Raw genomic sequence first — 22222 nt, forward strand, 5'->3', positions numbered from 1 at the left:
TAGGTCACTCTATGACCTTCAACAATGAGCAATGCCAATAATGCATTGATATATTGTGACTTTTTATCTTCAAAATATATAAATGAATTACAAGGATTGTCATAATATACACCATGTATACTATGTTTATTTACCATACATATTTATATTGTGAATTATTTTTTATAAGACATTTGTTGGCTTCAGCTAAAAAGATAATTGTGGAAATTAGGTTAGAGGAGAGTGTTTTAATGCCCAACCTAGGTGCATTATGTTGTTTAGTCTGTGCATCTGTTTGTTCGTCTATCCTTAGGTCCATCCCTTTGTCAGTCCATCCACCCTGCTTCATGTTAAAGTTTTTGGTTATAGTTTTTGGTCAAAGTAGTTTTAGATGAAGTTGAAACTTAGTACACATGTTTCCTATGAACTGATCTTTCGTATTTTAATGCCAAATTAGAATTTTGACTCTAATTCATGGTCCAATGAACAAAGAAAATGATAGTGCAAGTGGGGCATGTCCTATGGACACATTCATGTTTCAATAGCATAACAAAATTTGTTATAGTTTGTAATAAGCCTTACAGCCATGGACATCCTTTTTTTTTTTTAAATTTTGACTTTCAGCAGGAATTTGGAGATTTTATCGTATATTGGAAACCCAGATAAAAAAAAAAAGGCTTTCTTTAAAACCAAATAACTTATTCTTTTATGTTTATGTTTCATTTTTGCTGGTTCAATTATTGTAGTTGAATATTTAATGTAACATACACCACAGCAATTGGTTTCCCCATCCCAGACTGAGAGATGACACAAATTTAGAATTAGCAAAACTTCAAGAAAACCCTCTTTGCACATAGGGGATAGGTTAAAAAGACAAAATCTACCTGATATGTATGTATACATCACTGATGCAAGTTCTTTTTCAGCATAAGAATATTTTTACATTGTTTTTTTCAGACATTATATATGGTAACATTCTGGATAGGATACTACGGGCTGTTGACAACGTTCAGTCCATCTTATTATTGGATCCTGTTTCTACGATGTCTTGTAGGTGGGGGTCTGGCAGGGTCACCTCAAAGGTATGTGTGTCAAATTATTTTAAACTTTTAATGCCTGTTTGATTACTTGCAAGCTTAGATTCACATATTGCTAGAATGACTCTGAAAATACTATCTTGAAGGATTTAAAAAAATGTTTGTATGGTTTTCCCTAATTAAAATATCTATTCAGTAAAAAACTAGAAATTAACGGTTTGCTTCATTATATATAAGAAACTTCAAGATATTTGACTGCCATTTTGTTTACCTGTCTGCATATTATTATAAAACAATAAGTATAAGACATATTTGCAATCACAAATGTAGTATATTCTTGTAGAATTAATTTATTTTATGATTTAAGACTTTTGTTCATTGGCATTGTGCATGAAACTTTAGTAAATTGATGATTCTTGTAAAAATAGTGAGTTTAAAGTAGTGTTTTTACATAGTTAATTTGTATATCGTCCTTGCTAGTTCTTATTTATTAATTACAAAAATAGCATGTAAAATTCACATAAATAAAATAGTATTAGATAAGATATAAGGCCTTCCCCATTTGTTCCCCTTTCAATGCAAAAATGAGTTCAGATAAAAACAATAAAAATGTGCTAAGGGAGATAACTTGAAACATTATAATATTTAATTTATGCAAATCAAAACTTTGTTTCCATAAACATTATCTTTATTATTCATTTTAGAATAATAATGAAACATACAAATTTTTCTCTTTTATTAACTTTCTAATTTTTTCTAAATTAAACTTTAGCATCAACTACTAATTTGATTTGTTTTAATTAGTTCTATCAGAATACTTTAAAAGGGATGCATCGATCAAAGATTATTCCAGGAAATTATAAAATGAAATTCACATGGGGGATGAAAAATTTATGTGTTGTAAAATTGGTATACTGTAAAATCAGAAATTTTTGTGGAGGATTTAATTTTGTTTATTTCGTGGAAAGAACATATGCACGAAATTAAAACTCCCAAGAAAATTTAACCTACATATGTACTTCAAATTACTGGAATCCACGAAATTAAATTCCCATGAAATCTTATATAGACACAAAACCATTAAATTATAACCCTAAAAAAAATTAATGTTTCTACAGCATATACCATATCTTCTGTCCTATATATGGAACAGTTGTTGATATGTAAGCTTAATGATATTTTTTACAATTTCTCTAATTCTTTGCATGAGTGATATATTCTGTTCCATAAAAGTTTCTGATCAAGCATCCTTAAACATAATTTAAATTATTCCATTTATTCTGTTCGTATTATTTCTTTACGACAAAAATATTCATAAAATGATGTAAAAAGTTTACATATGAAGAGTGGATCTTCCAGGGCTGAAAATATACAACAATTCAATTTTCCATATGTTGGCCAAAGTTTTGAGTTCAGCACAAAATTTGATTGGTTGATGGACTGGGGGTTCATTGATATTCTCACCAAATATGGATTGAAAAGGAATCAGATAAACATGATAAAGGTTAAAAATACACAATACACAAAAATACACAGATACATACACATACAGCAATTTGTTGTTTTTGCTTCAGAATACTGTGGATTCCTTTATTTCCATGGATACCAGTTTTTGTGGATTGAGGATAAATGTTGTTTCTGTGGATATTTGATTTTTTTGGTTTATAGCAGCTAATGTCTCCATACATACCTGTAGAAAATTTGATATTTGTTGAACATTCAAATTTTTGATTTACCAAATTTTTTGAAAACTTGTATCCCATGAAGAAAAATGAATTCACAGTTTTAAGTATCCCTTAAATCACTAAATATGTCCCAGTTGCACTAATTTCTAATCCTTATAGCTTAGAGATTGAATTTAATCTTGTTACAGCTAGGCTTCTACAACAACTGACCTTGACTTTTACCTTACAGCTTTGCCTTGATGGCCGAATACTTACCAGCTAAATATAGAGCCAAGATGTTGATCCTTGGAAGTGTATGTTTGTTGCACCTTATTATTCTGCTTGCTTAGTATCTTTATTCCAGGAATGAAAAATGCTGGGAGAGTCTACTGCAAAATAATGCTTTAATTTTCGCAATATATACCCAAAGTGAATGTTTATATCCCCTATTCTAAAATTTTGCATTGGTTTCACTGAAAATAGAATTTTTTATATAAGATTTTCACCATTACTTGTAATTTTCAAAATTTGATTATGGAAAAACTGAAAATAGGTAGAACCTATCATTAACAATCATATATGTTATAGTAGAAATGATTACATTGTCATTATACATTCACTGCTACCTTATCTCATTGCTGCATGCATAATTTACATAGGATTTTGTAAGTTTTTGAAAATTTATTTGACCTTCAAGTATACATCACGTTGATGAATCTCATTTTTAAGTGTCTTGAGATTTCATTTTCATTTTAAAACTGTCATCTAGTTTTCTTGGAAATATTTTAACAGCTTTTTTTAGATGATAGATTTTGTGTTGTTTTTTCTTCATATAACTTTATGTTTTTGTTTATGATTTTAACATGTACATGACATATATATATAGCAATTAAAGATAATGAAATTTTACAAGTTGTTATTTGAAATAAATGTATTTTGATTTATTTATTAGTTTAATATTTTGCTGTTTTTAATTTAATTATTCCAATTATCTTTTTTAGCTCACCTGGCCAGAAGGGCCAAGTGAGCTTTTCTCATCACTTGGCGTCCGTCGTTGTCGTCGTCGTTAACTTTTTACATTTTGAACTTCTTCTAGAGAACCACTGAATGGAATGAAACCAAACATGGCATGAATGTTCCTTATGAGGTGCTAACCAAGTGTTGTTACTTTGTAGCCAATCCATCATCCAAGATGGCCGCCAGCAGGGGACTTAGTTTAACATAGGACCCTATGGGAAATGCATACAAATGACTTCTTCTAGAAAACCACTGAATGGAATGAAACCAAACATGGCATGAATGTTCCTTATGAGGTGCTGACCAAGTGTTGTTACTTTGTAGCCGATCCATCATCCAAGATGGCTGCCAGCGGGGGACTTAGTTTAACAAAGGACCCTATGGAAAATGCATACAAATGACTTCTTCTAGAGAACCACTGAATGGAATGAAACTAAACATGGCAAGAATGTTCCTTATGAGGTGCTGACCAAGTGTGATTACTTTGTAGCCAATCCATCATCCAAGATGGCCGCCAGCAGGGGACTTAGTTTAGCATAGGACGCTATGGGAAATGCATACAAATGACTTCTTCTAGAGAACCACTGAATGAAATGGAACCAAACATGGCATGAATGTTCCTTATGAGGTGTTGACCAAGTGTTGTTACTTTGTAGCCGATCCATCATCCAAGATGGCTACCAGTGGGGGACTTAGTTTAACATAGGACCCTATGGAAAATGCATACAAATGATTTTTTCTAGAGAACCACTGAATGGAATGAAACCAAACATGGCATGAATGTTCCTTATGAGGTGCTGACCAAGTGTTGTTACTTTGTAGCCGATCCATCATCCAAGATGGCTGCCAGCAGGGGACTTAGTTTAACATAGGACCCTATGGGAAATTCATACAAATGACTTCTTTTAGAGAACCACTGAATGGAATGAAACCAAACATAGCATGAATGTTCCTTATGAGGTGCTGACCAAGTGTGATTACTTTGTAGCTAATCCATCATCCAAGATGGCCGCCAGCAGGGGACTTAGTTTAATATAGGACGCTATATGGGAAATGCATACAAATGACTTCTTCTAGAGAACCACTGAATGGAATGAAAGCAAACATGGCATGAATGTTCCTTATGAGGTGCTGACCAAGTGTTGTTACTTTGTAGCCGATCCATCATCCAAGATGGCCGGCAGCGGGGGACTTAGTTTAACAAAGGACCCTATGGAAAATGCATACAAATGACTTCTTTTAGAGAACCAAGGAATTGAATGAAATCAAACATAGCATGAATAGTGCTTTCCTTGTGATGTGCTGGCCAAGTGTTGTTACTTTGTAGTCAAATTTTATCTGTTTTTATATGATTTTAAAAACCCAAGTAGAGTCAGGTGAGCGATACAGGCTCTTGAGAGCCTCTAGTCTATTTATATTTTAGGTGCCGTGGGCCGTTGGTACTATATTTGAAGTGACAGTAGCTGCCTTTACTATTCCTACACTTGGATGGCGATGGTTACTGGTATTTTCTGCAGCACCTTCTTTTATCATGCTGGTTATTTTAAAGGTAGAGCCATGTCAAAATACTATTGCAAAGAAGTGCTTCTTCATTACAAACCAATTCCAAAATTTTATATTTTATGGTATATTTTTATTCTGTAAGTTAGTTTATCATTTTTATAACCCCATTCTATTATATTAGAATTTAGAATAGAAATGGGCAATATGTCAAAGAGACAACAGCAGATAACAGCTAAAGGCCTCCAAAATTTTAAGAACATCTATATTTGGGGTTGGGGTATGTGAGCTTGCTCATTTAAGGTTGTTTAATAACTTATCTTTTTAAACATTCTTAGGTTTCAAATATTTGACTTTCAGCAATCCCAACGAAGGTATAAAAAAAAAAAATTAGACGTATAAAACAGGACTGTTCCAATAAAAATGTATGTGGAAGGGTAGGAAAGGACTTTCATAATATCCCTACAACAAAGAACTTTTTTTTAGATGATTTTGCATTATGGTACATTTGTAATAAACACATACTGAAAAAAGACCAATGAACCAAATTCAATACTTAAACTTCTCTCCCACATACTGTACATTTTAATGGAATAGACCTTATAATTTTAAATTATAATTTTCAAATTTTTCAGTTTTTACCAGAGTCTGCCAGATATCTTGTAGCTGCAGGTGATAAAGATGGGGCAATCAAAATATTACAAAAAGCTGCCAAAGTCAACAGAGCCTCACTTCCAGAGGGTAGTCTCGTCCAATCAAAAGTTGTAAGTAAATGAAGCATAATTTTTTAATGGCAATGTCATCCACTTTATTAAAACAGTTATTTTGGTCAACTTATAAACATTAGAAGTTCAGAACAATTATAATGCCCCCTTCTGTAGGGAAATTATTTTCTAAGAAGTTAATCTTATAATTCAGTTTTTAAAAATACTTACATATTACTGTTTGAAAGATAATTTAGAAATTTCTTTTAGATAATAAAAGCTCCTTCTCTACCTTGGAATTTTAAAAGCCTTTAACTTTATTTCAGTCTTTCTTAAATTCTAGACATAAACAATGATGTCTTTAGTTTCCCAGAAGTCTGAAAAATTTATTGTTCTGTAGTAAAATTTGAGTTATTTCCCTTTTGCAATTCTATGTGCATTTCAAATTTTTAATATTGAATTAATTGTGAGTGATGGGAATATTTATTTTTGGCTAATAGAGGTTAGGCACTAAAATTACTAATCATTTCCGTGATGACTTTCATTCTTTGTAGTATTTGTAAGAAAGACAATTTCTAAAAGGTTTTTTTTTCTAAACTTTTAATATTTAACAATAAAAAATTACTGATGGATTTTCCCTTTTTCTCTCCTGATACCATATATGAAATACATTAATGTCTAATGTCCTTGATGAGAAATTCCAAATACCACTCCTTGCCCACTTTTTTTTTCTTCTTCAAAATGGCTCTCTGGAAACGACAAAAGAAAACATGGGCTTTTAAATATCTGATCATAACATTTCAAGTTCTAAATTTTTTTTCCCTCCTTTATAGGTACAACGAGGAGAATTTAAAGATTTATTTTCTAGTAATTATGTAGGAACAACTGTTATGCTGTGGGTATTATGGTTTGCCACAGCATTCTCATACTATGGTATGGTACTAGCTAGTACAGAAATACTACAGAAGAAAAAGACAGGTAAGAAAGTCAATTGGGGTTGTGCTACACCATTTACACCAAAAAACATTCATATCTTGCCAAATTGATAAATTTATGTGTTTTTGAACATCGGTATACATCTGTTGCCATTATTTATCTGACAGGTAAAATTCAATTTCTATTTGATCAAAAAAGGTGTGTTGGATATACTTCAACTTCAACAACCCATCAGCGAAGTAAAACCAGGAACACTTCAAGAGATTTGCATACACCTTTTAAAAATTACCAAGTGTCTTAATATAAGTTTTGAATTACCCAAACATACATTTTTAAAGAATTTAATTATGCATATATAGTAAACAAAATTGAGCTTTCATTCCTACCTTCACGGAATAGTCCTAAATTTTGAAAATTTTCAGACTGTTTTTATTTTCATCCCTGAAAAAATTACTTGGATAAAAATGAGGATAAAATTTTTGTTGATTTATTTCAGGAGAGAGTTGTAGCTGTAATCTTTTAAACAATGATGATTATTCTACAATGATACTATCATCATTTGGGGAACTCATTCGTAAGTATTAGGACTATGTTTTTAAATTGAATATCTTAGGGCTATTCCAGAAAAAAATGTATGGAGGGGGTGGGGGTTGGAAGGCACATTATATTAATAATACATGGGTGATGGGTATCAGAGCAACTTTTCACACTATAATGCACTATAATTCTCAATTACAATTGTCTGGGTGGCGGGTGCTGACAAAAACTGCTTTCCAACCCCCCATACATTTTTTTCTGGAATAGCCCTTACCCAAAATCCCAGGATTGTTAGATTTAATTTATATTTTGTTTATTTTACTAGAGCTGTGTTTTACAATGAATAGATGTAGCATTATCACATCAAGAAATATTCCCTGCTGTTGTTAGAGACCATCATGACACTTTCAGTGATGTGAGAGTTTTAGCTTCATGTTGAAGTTTTTACTGTAGCATTGTGACTTACTGATGAAGAACAGCAATAACAATACTATTTCTTTAACGTTTTGTAATGGTATATCAATGTCAGTCTCTCTGCCAAGACTTTGTATGAAATTTTAACCCAGTTCTATAACTTAAGTTAAATAGAATACTTTACTTGATGGAATAACATGCCCTTGTCATTATTTTTATTTTCCAGTTTGTCCTTTCAGAGTTGTGGAACTTAACCCTTTCAAGGCTATACACAGCATATGCCGCGATGACGTCCATCGTCCGCAACTGCTATTCGCAGCATATGCCGTGATGACAATGGATTTTTCATCAGGACTCTTAAACCATTCGGTTTTTGTTCGGGTCCTCTCTAATTTGTCATCGTATGAATCGAGGATATACAAGGTCTCATTTGCGCTTGAAATAAATAAAAACAAATATTTTGACCAATGCAAATGGCGGAAATCATAAACGAAGTTGTAATATATAAATCTTTCAGGATTTCTGAAACTGACAACAAGGATTAGTCATTTAGTTAAAAGGATTCTTGTTATCTCAATGTGTTTATTACATTTAATTCGTGTGGGAAATATGATTTGATAGGTCATTACGAGACATAGAAAAAGGGGGAAATACAGAGGTTGACTAAACATTTTGAGGATGGAGCCGCTTATTTGTGCTACGATTACATAATACATTGTGTATGGTGTCTTCTTTAACTTATTATATGGCAGATAAAACAACAAAATAAATGAAGACTAAAAGTAGTTTTTATTCAAAATTCAACACAAATGTAATAAATTACACCTTTTACCTGAATTTTACTGAAGTAATTGCCTAACATTACAGTTCATGCTCTTCTGAGCATTTTTCATACAATAACTTTCTCTGTATCTCTTATAATAAAAAAGAAACAGCAGTCTGAAAAGGAATATACTGTTCTAATGAATGAACACAAGAAAAAAATGCAGCAGCAGCCATTTTTCTATTTTTTTTGTGTAGTGTTGAGAGGGGTAAATCTGTGACATTTAATGTAGTTTGTCACACAATGTGCGCTTTCCTCTGTAATTCATGAATAATTTTCTCCAAACTTTACAGTTTTGTGGAGATTTATGCACAGAAACTCCGTTTTGATTTTGAAATTTTCTGGTTTGTGGCTAAGAGTTTTTTGGAATTATAACAGTTGTGTATTTTTGTTAGGGTAGGGATTTAATCAGTTTTATATCATTTATGTATTGTTTTTTTTATACAATAGATCCTTATGTTTCCCTTTAAATTTCTAAAATCCTGAGACATGTGCCATACATATGTTTAAAAAATTGTTTTGCACTTTTGATTTATTTTGTTTTTGTAATGAAATAATGATAACATATGTATTTTTCATATTTCAGCATTACCTGTCAATATGTTTTTAATAGACAGAGTGGGAAGGAAAAAAATGGGTGCTTTTAATATGGGAGGTTGTGCATTCTTCTTTATGTTGTTACAAATACCAATGCCACAGAAAGCTTTAACTGCTGTTATGTTTTGTGTTAGAGGATTTTCATCAGGGATGTTCAACTTTGTTTATATTTACTCAGCTGAGGTAAGATACATATTATATCCTCTCTCTAAAGAAAAAGGGTATACTCAATGGCTATGTGCCCTTCCATATGTCCGTCCCATTACATTTCTTTTTTTATGCCCCATTTATGGGCATTATGTTTTCTGGTCTGTGGGTCCTTTTGTTCCTTAGTTCGTCTGTTCATTTGCCGTCTGTCCTGTTTCAGGTTAAAGTTTTTGGTCAAGGTAGTTTTTGATGAAGTTGATCTGTGGGTCCGTCTGTTCTTTTGTCCATCCATCCATTCATCTGTCCGTTCATCCGTCTGTCCCGCTTCAGGTTAAAGTTTTTGGTCGAGGTAGTTTTTGATGAAGTTGAAGTCCAATAAACTTGAAACTTAGTAAACATGTTCCCTATGATATGATCTTTCTAATTTTAATGCCAAATTAGAGATTTTATCCCATTTTCACGGTCCACTGAACATAGAAAATGATAGTGCTGATGGGGCATTTGTGTACTTGGGGAAACATTCTTGTTTTCTACTGACTGACAACAAGATTTTCTTTCCAAATCATTTTCCGCTGAGAACATAAGTTCACATATACATATTGTGGTGTGTGCTTCAAATGCACAAAAACATTCTTATGATACTGTGATGTATGGGTTTTGCTCATTGTTGAAGGGAGTACAGTAAGCTATAGTTGTAAACTTCTATGTCATTTTGTCTCTGGTGGAGAGTTGTCTCATTTTCAATCATACCACATGTTCTCATCATATTTTTATATTATAATGTTTGACCGTTCTTTTAAATGACTATCAGGCTGTGAATAATGAATTCTAGTTTATTTCCATCCATTCTTGTGTTACTGCTCATCAAACGATTTTTTACTGAATACTTATACATGTTATATATAGTAGGGGAAATATTTGTCAGAAATTCCTCTCAGTTCAACTTTCTCATCTATATTAAAGTTAAACAATAAGTAATTTTGCAAACATATTCTATTGTTTACAGCCTCCTGAAAATAAGCAGATGTGCTACGATTGCAAATGAGACAATGATTAATCAAATACTCTTTTCGATCTTTATGAAAACCATTGTTAAACAGGTTAAATATCAGATATAAAAATGATGTACACTAATTTCTTTATCTTCTTCCTTGATATGAGATCACTCAGGAAAAAAAATAAGCTATTGCTCACTCTTTTTTTTAAAATTTATTTGGTTATATTTATCTATTTATATTCAATGGGGTCACATGGCAACAACTATACAAATGGGGAAAATAAGGTATAAATAAGTGAGCTCTTCTCATAGTTTAAACACTTTCAAATTCTTAATATATAAATATTCTATCATTCTCCTCTAGTATTTAGCTTCAAAACTAGAGCAGTTTTTTATTTTACAATTTTAGGTGTATCCAACCAATATAAGGACCCTTGGTATAGGTGCTGCCTCATCATGGGCTAGAGTTGGTGCTATGGTTACTCCTTTTGTTGCTCAGGTAAGTCTTAAGATTGGTCCTCCCTAGCCTTAGATAATTATAGATTATTGTTGAAAATCTCAACAAGATTGATTTCCTCGCTTGAGCCAGTACAGCGAAAGTGAGAAAAGCAATGTTGAAATGACCGATGATAATCTGTTTTTCACTATTTTACCTATGAAATTAACCACAGCACATGGTCCCTTAGTTTCTAGCGATAAATTTCATAAATTGACTCCGCTGAGAAAAACAATTGTCACACAGTAAGGGCTATTCCAGAAAAAATGTAGGGGGGGGGGGGGGGGGGGTTGGAAGGCACATTGTATTAATAATACATGGGTGATGGGTATCAGAGCAACTTTTCACACTATAATGCACTATAATTCTCAATTACAATTGTCTGGGTGGCGGGTGCTGACAAAAACTGCCTTCCAACACCCCCCCATACATTTTTTTCTGGAATAGTCCTAAGATCAAAGGGAAATTTTGTAAAATAGCAATAATGCCAGATATTATTGCCATGTCAAAACTTTTGTTGATGGGATGATTCTGAATAGGATTATTATTAATATGCAACATGGTTGATATTTCCACAATAAAGGGAGATCAACAGGAAAAAAGAATATATTTCTTCATGCAGTTTTTCATTGAAATAATGCTTTTATTTGTTTACTTGTTCCTTTGAGTTTATACCATGCCTAGATCTATAATATGTAAGCTTAAGGTTTGCAAAAAAGGCAGAATTTAAATTTCAGAAATTTGATATTAAGTTTGATTTAGATTTCTCTTACATTCTTTACAAAATTCCTTACATCTGCATTTTAACTATTCTACTGCATGTAAAGCTTAAGCAAACAGATTCCAAAATTGTACATGTATATTTTTCATTTCTGTTGGAATAAGAGCAGGTTTTTTTTACTTAACTTTTCAGAAAAGATCCAGTTTTAACTTTGTTTGGCATTTTTGCTCTGTATTACTGTTATTTTGTATTACAAGATAAAGGAGCTGTTATTTATAGAATATGTAATCAAGGAATTCTAATATTGTTTTTAACACCAAACTTAGATCAAATTTGAATTTAGGTGGCATCACTTTCACTGTTCTTGAGTTATGTCCCTTTATAAATGGAAAGATAACTAAATCTGCTGTTTCCAGACTCTATACTTTAGTTTGCATCAATCAAATGTTATGAAACTTTAACACAAGGCTCATTACTGCCAAACACAGATCAAGTTTGAAATTTGGGTGATGTCACTTTCACCAATTTTTATGCCCCACCTACGATAGTAGAGGGGCATTATATTTTCTGGTTTTCCGTTCAGGTTTAAGTTTTTGGTCAAGATAGTTTTTGATGAAATTGAAGTCCAATCAACTTTTAACTTAGTACATATGTTCCCTATAGTATAATCTTTCTAATTTTAATGCCAAATTAGATTATTACCCAGTTTCACGGTCCATGGAACATGGAAAAGGATAGTGCGAGTGGGGCATCCATGTACTTTGGACACATTCTTGTTGAGTTATGTCCTTTGGTAAAAGACCAATAGAGACTTATAAAAGAATAACCATATCAACCTTTTTTTGTCTTTGGGAATTGGAAACTTAATTTCAAAAATATGAATATTAATTTTAAGTAGTAAGAAAGACCACCTGGCAGGCTTTCATTACAGGTACTGTTAGATTGGTCATTAAAAGCACCTTAGCGTGAATGTATGGTTATATTTATTAGACTCTTGTAGTCAAGACATTTATGTGTCTCCACACTTTGTTATTTCTCATAACAGGTATTGTTAGATCAGTCATTAACAGCTGCTGTATTGGTGTATGGTTGTGTTTGTTCTGTAGCTGCTATTTGTGCCATATGCTTGCCAATAGAAACCATGGGAAGAGCATTACCAGTAAGTTGAAAATAATGAGCATCTAAGAGGGAAGGGAGACAATCAATAATTACCTTCTTCTCCCCATACAGTCCTGTCCAGTCCATAAATGTTTGAAAAATTGGAATTTGTTTTCAATTATTGTAAAAAATGTTAACAGCATATCTTAAGCAAAAATAAAATCTCACATTTTAAACTATGATCACATTATTTTTTTGTGGCATTTTGTAATTACAGAAGATGACCAACAAAAATTTGTAGTAGTGAGAAAAAACCAAAAATTTAATTCATTTAAGAATTGAATGCTTCTTGTTATGCTCCACCAAGGAGCGTTATGTTTTTCGATCAGTTGGTCTGTTCGTTCATTTGTTCCTTTTTTTGTTCGTCCTGCTTGAGTTTAAAGTTTTTGGTCAAGGTAGTTTTTCAATCCTATATTAGAATTACATAAAGAAGTATTCAATACTTATAATTACATTTTTTTGCTAGGATCATGAAAAATCATGAATGATTCATTTCATTTTGAATTAAGGTTAATTTCAGAATCATTTTGAAGTAAGGTTAATTTCAGAATCATTTTGAAGTAAGGTTAATTTCAGAATAATGTGAGACTGCTGTTAGCCTTCAAAATAGCTTATTTTAATGAAATATACATGTAAAGTAATTATAAGCATTTTATTCTTCCAGCATACAACATGAAGAAAAGAAACAGTCTTCAATCAAGCAGAAAATCAAAAAAAAAACATTGGTAGAAGAGAAAATATTTGTTAATATTATGATTGTGTTCAGAGTTTGAAATCACATGTGATTAAGTATCGGAACATTCCAATTTTATATTTTGTCAGGTGTCAATGATCTGTTAATTGTATTGAATTATTTATTAACATTCATAGCAATGCTGTGGGCATTTAGAAAGAGCTTTGTCAGATAGAAATTGACCTTATGCAAGTGCACTTATACATGCACATGAATTGTCAATCAGAAATTATGAACCGGTTTTTATTGTTTTAAATAATGTGGTTTTTTGAGGATTGCAATTAAGTAAGAACTTGCTTTCTGATACCTGTTACAATAATCAGAATAGAGATTCCTGAAATTGCAATTATAAATCTCACATTTTCATCTTTTCTTCAAAAAACTGAAATAATAAATGAACACAATAACTTTTTAACTCAGTGCAAAACCTTGATTTATTTTAAACATTCTAATATGGAACAGAAGATGAATTTAAGTCCGTTTTGTAGAGTTATTATATCAATGCAATTTTGAAACAGTTAAAAACTTTCATAGAGATTTTTCAACCCACAGTATAGTATTACTAGATTTATTTCACTTGACTGGGCGGGTTTAAGGAGTTCGCCTATTTAAGACCAGTCCATCTATAGACAGGAGTTTTGGGATAAAGTCATGAATGTAGTGTCCAGTTAATCCTCCCGTATCATACACTCAGTTCTTTTGTATATGCGTTTGGTGACACTGATAGGTGATTAGAATTCAATAATAATTATAACGGCAATCATGCTTATCACATACATCTTCAAATAGACTGTCCTTATGCAAATTAAAAAATAAGCTCCGCCCGATCAGGTGAAATAACATTGGTAATAGGTTCATATATGTATTGATATTTATTTGCAATAGGTTGGTTTCTGTCTGATGTAGCTGAAATCTTATTTGAATTTCAATTGTCACTATTTTTCTGCATAATAATATGTTTATCCTCATTTAAAATGGTACCCAACACTTTCACTAAAATTAATTTTGCTCGTTTAATTTTCATAAAATTTTGACAATGTATTTACTTTGACCCTTTAACAAAAATATAAAAATTTCAAAAATTTTGAACCAACCGTTTTGTCAGAAAAATTACACTGGTTATATAGCAGTTTGACAAACACCAATTTTGGTCATTGAGAAGCTTGATATTCCCTTTACGACACAACGTAATTAAAACGTTTAGCTGATCTTACAGAGTTATCTCCCTGTAGTGTTAGGTACCACTTTAAGTTTAAAGCTTAAGTTCTTATTGAAATTGTTAGTAATCTCTTAAGCTTCCATGATAAGTTTATACTCCTGAGATTAAATGTTCATGGTTTTACACTAGTTATTTTTAGAACCTTCATAGCTTGCTGTAAGGTGTAAGCCAAGGCTCTATGTTCAAGGCCATACTTTGACCTATAATAATTCATTTTTAACAAATTGTGACTTGGTTGGAGAGTTGTCTCATAGTATACTCATACCACATCTTCTTATACCTATGACATATGTATTTTAATCAAATTTCTTAATAGATTTTGATTTGTTATAATAACAAAAATAAACATTACAGGGTAAAATTAATTCAGAGACAGAAATTTCTGTTTAAAATTTTTCCTTCTCTCTGTTTTTATACGACCGCAAAATTTGAAAAAAAATTCGTCGTATATTGCTATCACGTTGGCGTCGTCGTCGTCGTCCGAATACTTTTAGTTTTTGCACTCTAACTTTAGTAAAAGTGAATAGAAATCTATGAAATTAACACAAGGTTTATGACCACAAAAGGAAGGTTGGGATTGATTTTGGGAGTTTTGGTCCCAACATTTTAGGAATTAGGGGCCAAAAAGGGCCCAAACAAGCATTTTCTTGGTTTTCGCACTATAACTTTAGTTTAAGTTAATAGAAATCTATGAAATTTTGACACAAGGTTTATGACCACAAAAGAAAGGTTGGGATTGATTTTGGGAGTTTTGGTTTCAACAGTTTAGGAATTAGGGGCTAAAAAAGGGCCCAAATAAGCATTATTCTTGGTTTTCGCACAATAACTTTAGTTTAAGTAAATAGAAATGAATGAAATTTAAACACAATGTTTATGACCACAAAAGGAAGGTTGGTATTGATTTTGGGAGTTTAGGTCCCAACAGTTTAAGAATTAGGGGCCAAAAAGGGACCCAAATAAGCATTTTTCTTGGTTTTCGCACCATAACTTTAGTATAAGTAAATAGAAATCTATGAAATTGAAACACAAGGTTTATGACCATAAAAGGAAGGTTGGTATTGATTTTGGGAGTTTTGGTCCCAACAGTTTAGGAATAAGGGGCCCAAAGGGTCCAAAATTAAACTTTGTTTGATTTCATCAAAAATTGAATAATTGAGGTTCTTTGATATGCCGAATCTAACTGTGTATGTAGATTCTTAATTTTTTGGTCCCATTTTCAAATTGGTCTACGTTAAGGTCCAAAGGGTCCAAAATTAAACTTGGTTTGATTTTGACAAAAATTGAATCGGTTGGGTTCTTTGATATGCTGAATCTAAAAATGTACTTAGATTTTTGATTATTGGCCCAGTTTTCAAGTTGGTCCAAATCGGGGTCCAAAATTAAACTTTGTTTGATTTCATCAAAAATTGAATAAATGGGGTTCTTTGATATGCCAAATCTAACTGTGTATGTAGATTCTTCATTTTTGGTCCTGTTTTCAAATTGGTCTACATTAAAGTCCAAAGGGTCCAAAATTAAACTTAGTTTGATTTTAACAAAAATTGAATTCTTGGGGTTCTTTGATATGCTGAATCCAAACATGTACTTAGATTTTTGATTATGGGCCCAGTTTTCAAGTTGGTCCAAATCAGGATCTAAAATTATTATATTAAGTATTGTGCAATAGCAAGAAATTTTCAATTGCACACGTACAGTACTCAGCAATAACAAGAAATCTTCAATTGCACAGTATTGTGCAATAGCAAGAAATTTTCAATTGCACAGTATTGTGCAATAGCAAGAAATCTTCAATTGCACAGTATTGTGCAATAGCAAGTATTTTCAATTGCACAGTATTGCGCAATAGCAAGAAATATCTAATTGCACAATATTGTGCAATAGCAAGAAATTTCAATTGGAGTTATCTTTCTTTGTCCAGAATAGTAGTTGAATCAACTTAAATCAATGTTTTATACAATATACAATGTATATTCACTTTTACTACCAACTGATAAATTAAAACAATCTTTACCATTCAGTGATAACAAGCACTTTTTTTACATTTTGATATTTTATGATGTATTTAAATCAGTGATTATTGTTGCAAACTCCATTAGAAATTTGAATTGAGATCGGTTTTGGAATAAAGGATAGGGGGATGTGAATAAAAAAATTGGGGGAGGGGGGGTTCAATTTTTCTCATTTGAAATTTCATAAATAAAAAGAAAATTTTTCAAACATTTTTTTGAGAGGATTAATATTCAACAGCATAGTGAATTGCTCAAAGGCAAAACAAAAATTTTAAGTTCATTAGACCACATTCATTCTGTGTCAGAAACCTATGCTGTGTCAACTATTTAATCACAATCCAAATTTAGAGCTGAATCCAGCTTGAATGTTGTGCCAATACTTGCCCCAACCGTTCAGGGTTCAACCTCTGCGGTCGTATAAAGCTGCGCCCTGCGGAGCATCTGGTTTTAAGTTTTTCAGTGTTATGTTCTTGAAGAATTTTACATTTTATCATATTAACTTCTGCTTTTAAAGTTTAATAAAGTGTCTTTCAGAAATTACATGTAACAGGTTGCAAATTGTTTTTTATAATAAAATTAATTTTGCATTATATTTATTTTTCTAATGTTATTGTTGAACATGTTGAATTTACAGATTCATGTTGATATTTGTATACTTATAGTACTATTTGCTACTTCATGGCTATTATATTTTTGAAACTATTCAGAAAATGCTGCAGTCGTTTGGTGCATTCTTCACATTATTTAACCTTTGGCCCCCAAAATGTATATATAAAGACATTGGATGTCTTGTGGAAGCTTGCTATACTGAGTACTAGAGGTCAGCAGTTAGATCTTACGAATACGAATATTTTATTCTCATAAACGTACATAGTTACAAAGAAATTAGTATACAATTATAATACAACAATAGTGCCTTAAGTATGGTCAAACCAAAGACTTGAAAATTGGTTTCTATGCTTCTTTGCTAAGCAAGCAATATTAAAAAGTAAAACCTTGTATTCCTGCTGCATAGTTAACTAGAAGAAAGGTTTCTGTGCTTTATGGTATAGCTGGAATTTTCATGGAGTACTATTTTTTGCCTTATTTTGTTGTAATACTGATATCATAAATATAAAAACCACCAGCTACTTGTTATAATTTGTGTAAAATATTTAAAGTGACTATTTAGATCAATGAACACTATTTGAAATAAGATTTTTTTATAAAATTCTAGATGACTGGTGGCTAATTATTTATTCTTTTTGCTCAGAGCTTTTGTGTAGACCACAACAAGTCTTTTGATGCATAAATTAAACATGCACTGCAACATCAGTGGTTCTACTTCCAATTGGATTCCATATCATGCATATAGGAAGGTCATAAAAAGTACAAACTTACATGAAATTGTGCAATGTCCAAAAAATTAAATTTTCTGTTTGTATAAATAGAAAATAAACAAAACTAAACAAAACACTGCAGTATAATTTCAAAATGTAAATAAATTCATCAGTATTGAATGCATGTTTCTGTACCAGGCATGTATCCATAGAATAGCTTTAATATTTTTTGAAAGCTTCTGCTAAGATATTTGCATCATAAATGTTCTTCTATATGGTATTATTTACGTTGTAGAATATTTATTGTTAGAGCATAAAAAAAAAACATATCATGTATTGTTTTATTATATGAAATTATATTTGCTCAATAAGAAAATTACTGTAAATTCAGAAATAAATGCGATGTTTTTATTATTGCAAAAAAATGCGACAGAGTTATGGCAATAATTAAAACTCACATTTTGAACATTTTTGTATTTTTCAGGATTTTTCTGTATATTGCAAAAATTTAAAATTGCATTTTAGTCTAAAATGACAAAATTGAATAATAAATGCACGCAATAATTTCTGAATTTACAGTATATTTTATTGCATTTTAGAAATGACCAACTATTTTACACATTTTCCAAGTCATTTAATGAATCTCATCCACCTGCATTTTGTATATGTATGTTACTATGTGAATATTTTTTAGGGTGGGTTTTGTTGCAATTTGGGATTTATTTGTGCTGAAAATTTAAAAAAAACCTAACTGTAACAAAAGTTAAAACTTGTTAATTAATATCTATTTTATCCACTACACATGCAGTATTATACCTGTTAACCAAATTGCTTCTTGATGTGTTTGTTGTACTTATGGCATATTAGTTAAAGCTTAAAACCAATAAAAGATTTGAATTAAAGGTAAAGTACCCATGATAGATGTTTATTAGTGGCGAATGAAACCATGACAGATCTTAATTAAAGCTAAAAGTATCCATGATAGATGTTAATTAATGGTGAACAAAACCATAACAGATCTTATTTAACGGGAAATGTACCTATGATAGATGTTAATTAATGGTGAACGAAACCATGACAGATCTTAATAATAGGTAAAAGTATCCATGATAAATGTTAATTAATGGTGAACAAAACAATGACAGATCTTAATTAGGGCCCCGCCAAAGGCGGGTCGCCCTATAGTGATCAGTCTGTCCGTCTGTTTGTCCGTCCGTCCGTCCGTAACACTTTGTGTCCGCTCCATATCTAGAGAACCATTATGATTTCATACTTTATACTTTACATGTTTATTAACCACCACCAGAGGGCGTGTCATGATGTATGTACAACTTCCTAGGTCAAAGGTCAAGGTAAAAAAACTTTGGTTTCAGTTGACAACCCTGTGTCCTGTGGTGAAGATCGTGTCCGCTCTATATCTTGAGAACCGTTATGATTTCAAAGTTTATACTTGACATGTATATGAACCAACACCAGAGGGTGTGTCATATTTTATAAACGACTGCCTAGGGCAAAGTTCAAGGTCAAAAACTTTGGTTTCAGTTGACAACCCCATGTCCTGTGGTGAAGAGCGTGTCCGCTTTATATCTTGAGAACCGTTATGATTTCAAAGTTTATACTTGACATGTATATGAACCAACACCAGAGGGTGTGTCATAATTTATGAACGACTGCCTAGGGCAAAGTTCAAGGTCAAAAACTTTGGTTTCAGTTGACAACCCTGTGTCCTGTGGTGAAGATCGTGTCCGCTCTATATCTTGAGAACCGTCATGATTTCAAAGTTTATACTTGACATGTTTATAAACCAACACCAAAGGGTGTGTCATAATTTATTTACAACTTCCTAGGTCAAAGGTTAAGGTCAAAAACTTTGATTTCAGTTGACAAACCCATGTCCTATGGTAAAGATACAATTTTTTAATGCACATTATTCACAGCGGGGCCCACAGAGATGGCTTGCATCTCAATGATATCTAGTTAAAGATAAAATTACCCATGATAAATGTTAATTAATGGCGAATGAAACCATGACAGATATTAATTAAAGGTAAATTAAAGTACCCATGATAGATGTTAGTTAATTAAAGGTGAATGAAACCATGACAGATCTTTTTTAAAGGTAAAAGTACCCATGATAAATGTTAATTAATGGCAAACAAAACCATGACAGATCTTAATTAAAGATAAAAATACCTATAGCAAATTAGCAAATGTTAATTAAAGCTGTAAATGAATATGAATTAGTTGAAGCTAATAAAAAACATACCCATGGCAGAAGTTAATCAAAAGTGGAAAATGGCCATAAAATGGTCGTTAAAGCTGTTAAAAAACAACAGATTTTAATTTATGTGGAAAATGGCCATGACATGGTCGTTAAAGCTGAAAAAAAAACCATAATAAATTTTAATTAAAGTTGAAAATGGCCATGACATGGTTGTTAAGGCTGAGAAAAACATTAATAGATTTTAATTCAATGTGATAAAACCTACATGTATGACAGATGTTAATTAAAGCTGTAAATACATATGACATATCTTAATTATCTCTAATGACTGTGATATATGCTGTTACTTGTTTATTGTCAAATATTTATTCTGCTATTAAAAAATTACAAATTTTTCTTGTTTATTTTTTTGTCCTAATCTGAATATAAGGCCATATGCATCTGGTCAATGATACCAACTACTAAAACTGGGGCTTCGGATTGTTTTAAATGTGCAGTGGAATAAGTGACTTGTTTAGCTCTACATTAGAATTTGATATAAAGAATGGTAGCAAAAAATCTGTTCCTAGATGAACAATGTAAAATATAATGACCTATGGGCCGATTTAGAACTTTACAGAAGGAGTGAATAATTTCCTAGCCTCAAAATTGCAAATTGTTCTAGTAAATTCTTGTTGCTGATTTGCTGTCTCAGTGTAGACTTCTCCATCATATTTCTAGGAAACAATGAATTTTTATTTGATTTGTTTGTTCCAAAATAACTCAAGTTATATTAAGATATATAGGAAAACTACTTCTGAGACAAGTGCCTGTGATGGAAAACCCTCCCAAATTTAAATGCGTCTCTCGGCTATGTTTTTCGTTCAGAGATTGTGGAACCATCTTAACATTATTCTTGCCACGTTTTTGTTAAAATTTGGTATGTGGTTTAAGAAGAGAAGATACAAAAAGACGATGACGACGGAAGCAAGCTAATGAAACAGCTCACATGATGTTCTGGTTAAACTGCCAAATTGGTTTGATATAAAAAAAGATGTTGTTTGATTGCCAATGAGACACCTCTCCACAAAAGACCAAATGACACAGAAATTAATAGCTGTAGGTCACAGTACAGCCTTCAACAATGAACAAAGCCCATACCGCATAGTCCGCTATAAAAGACCCTGAAACGACAAAAATATGATGAATATTATGCTCAACATTCAATATTTTGAAGACCAGGTTTCTTCAGTAATATTGTTCTGACCTAATTAGACATAAACCAAAGATTCATGTAGCACTTTCTGTATGTTTTCTTATTTTACAACCGAGACACTAAGATAATTGAATTCTGTGATTTTAATAGATTTTTTGAATTACAGTGGTCTCCCATTGTCTTATATGTCAAATTAGCATATTAGGGTATCACCAGCCCAGTAGCCAGTACTTCGGTACTGGCATGAAAATACGGATTTTTTGTGTTATTAAAATTTGCTGTTACAAAATATTAGAAATTATTATAAATTAAGGAATGTATCTCACTCATGCAAAGCTCTGATTCCTTTCACGAATTTGGCTATACTTTTTGGACCTTTTGGATTATAGCTCTTCATGTTTTATATAAGCTTTGGATTTCAAATATTTTGGCCACGAGCATCACTGAAGAGACATGTCTTGTCGAAATGCGCATCTGGTGCAACAAAATTGGTACCGTTGATTTTATTACTACCACTGGGTCGATGCCTCTGCTGGTGGACTATTAGTCCCCGAGGGTATCACCAGCCCAGTAGCCAGTACTTCGGTACTGGCATGAAAATACGGATTTTTTGTGTTATTAAAATTTGCTGTTACAAAATATTAGAAATTATTATAAATTAAGGAATGTATCTCCCTCATGCAAAGCTCTGATTCCTTTCACGAATTTGGCTATACTTTTTGGACCTTTTGGATTATAGCTCTTCATGTTTTATATAAGCTTTGGATTTCAAATATTTTGGCCACGAGCATCTCTT

The 22222-nt window shown here is 31.8% G+C and overlaps 1 protein-coding gene across 2 annotated transcripts in view; it reads left to right on the forward strand.

Annotated features, from left to right (window-relative positions):
* The window catches only part of LOC143076326 (putative transporter SVOPL), a 44896-nt gene extending 30980 nt beyond the window's left edge, over positions 1-13916 (forward strand). The window contains exons 6-15 of one of the 2 annotated variants that reach the window (XM_076252047.1): positions 937-1061; positions 2931-2994; positions 5121-5246; positions 5833-5961; positions 6735-6879; positions 7334-7411; positions 9198-9391; positions 10762-10851; positions 12615-12728; positions 13392-13915. In XM_076252047.1, the coding sequence (XP_076108162.1) occupies positions 937-1061; positions 2931-2994; positions 5121-5246; positions 5833-5961; positions 6735-6879; positions 7334-7411; positions 9198-9391; positions 10762-10851; positions 12615-12728; positions 13392-13403 (1077 nt within the window). In that variant the 3' untranslated portion in view covers positions 13404-13915. Of the gene's footprint in view, positions 1-936; positions 1062-2930; positions 2995-5120; positions 5247-5832; positions 5962-6734; positions 6880-7333; positions 7412-9197; positions 9392-10761; positions 10852-12614; positions 12729-13391 lie in introns of both variants that reach the window. The other variant, XM_076252048.1, reaches the window with a different exon arrangement.
* The last annotated feature ends 8306 nt before the right edge of the window (positions 13917-22222 follow it).

This window comes from Mytilus galloprovincialis, chromosome 5, assembly GCF_965363235.1.
Source record: "Mytilus galloprovincialis chromosome 5, xbMytGall1.hap1.1, whole genome shotgun sequence".
Classification (NCBI taxonomy): domain Eukaryota; kingdom Metazoa; phylum Mollusca; class Bivalvia; order Mytilida; family Mytilidae; genus Mytilus; species Mytilus galloprovincialis.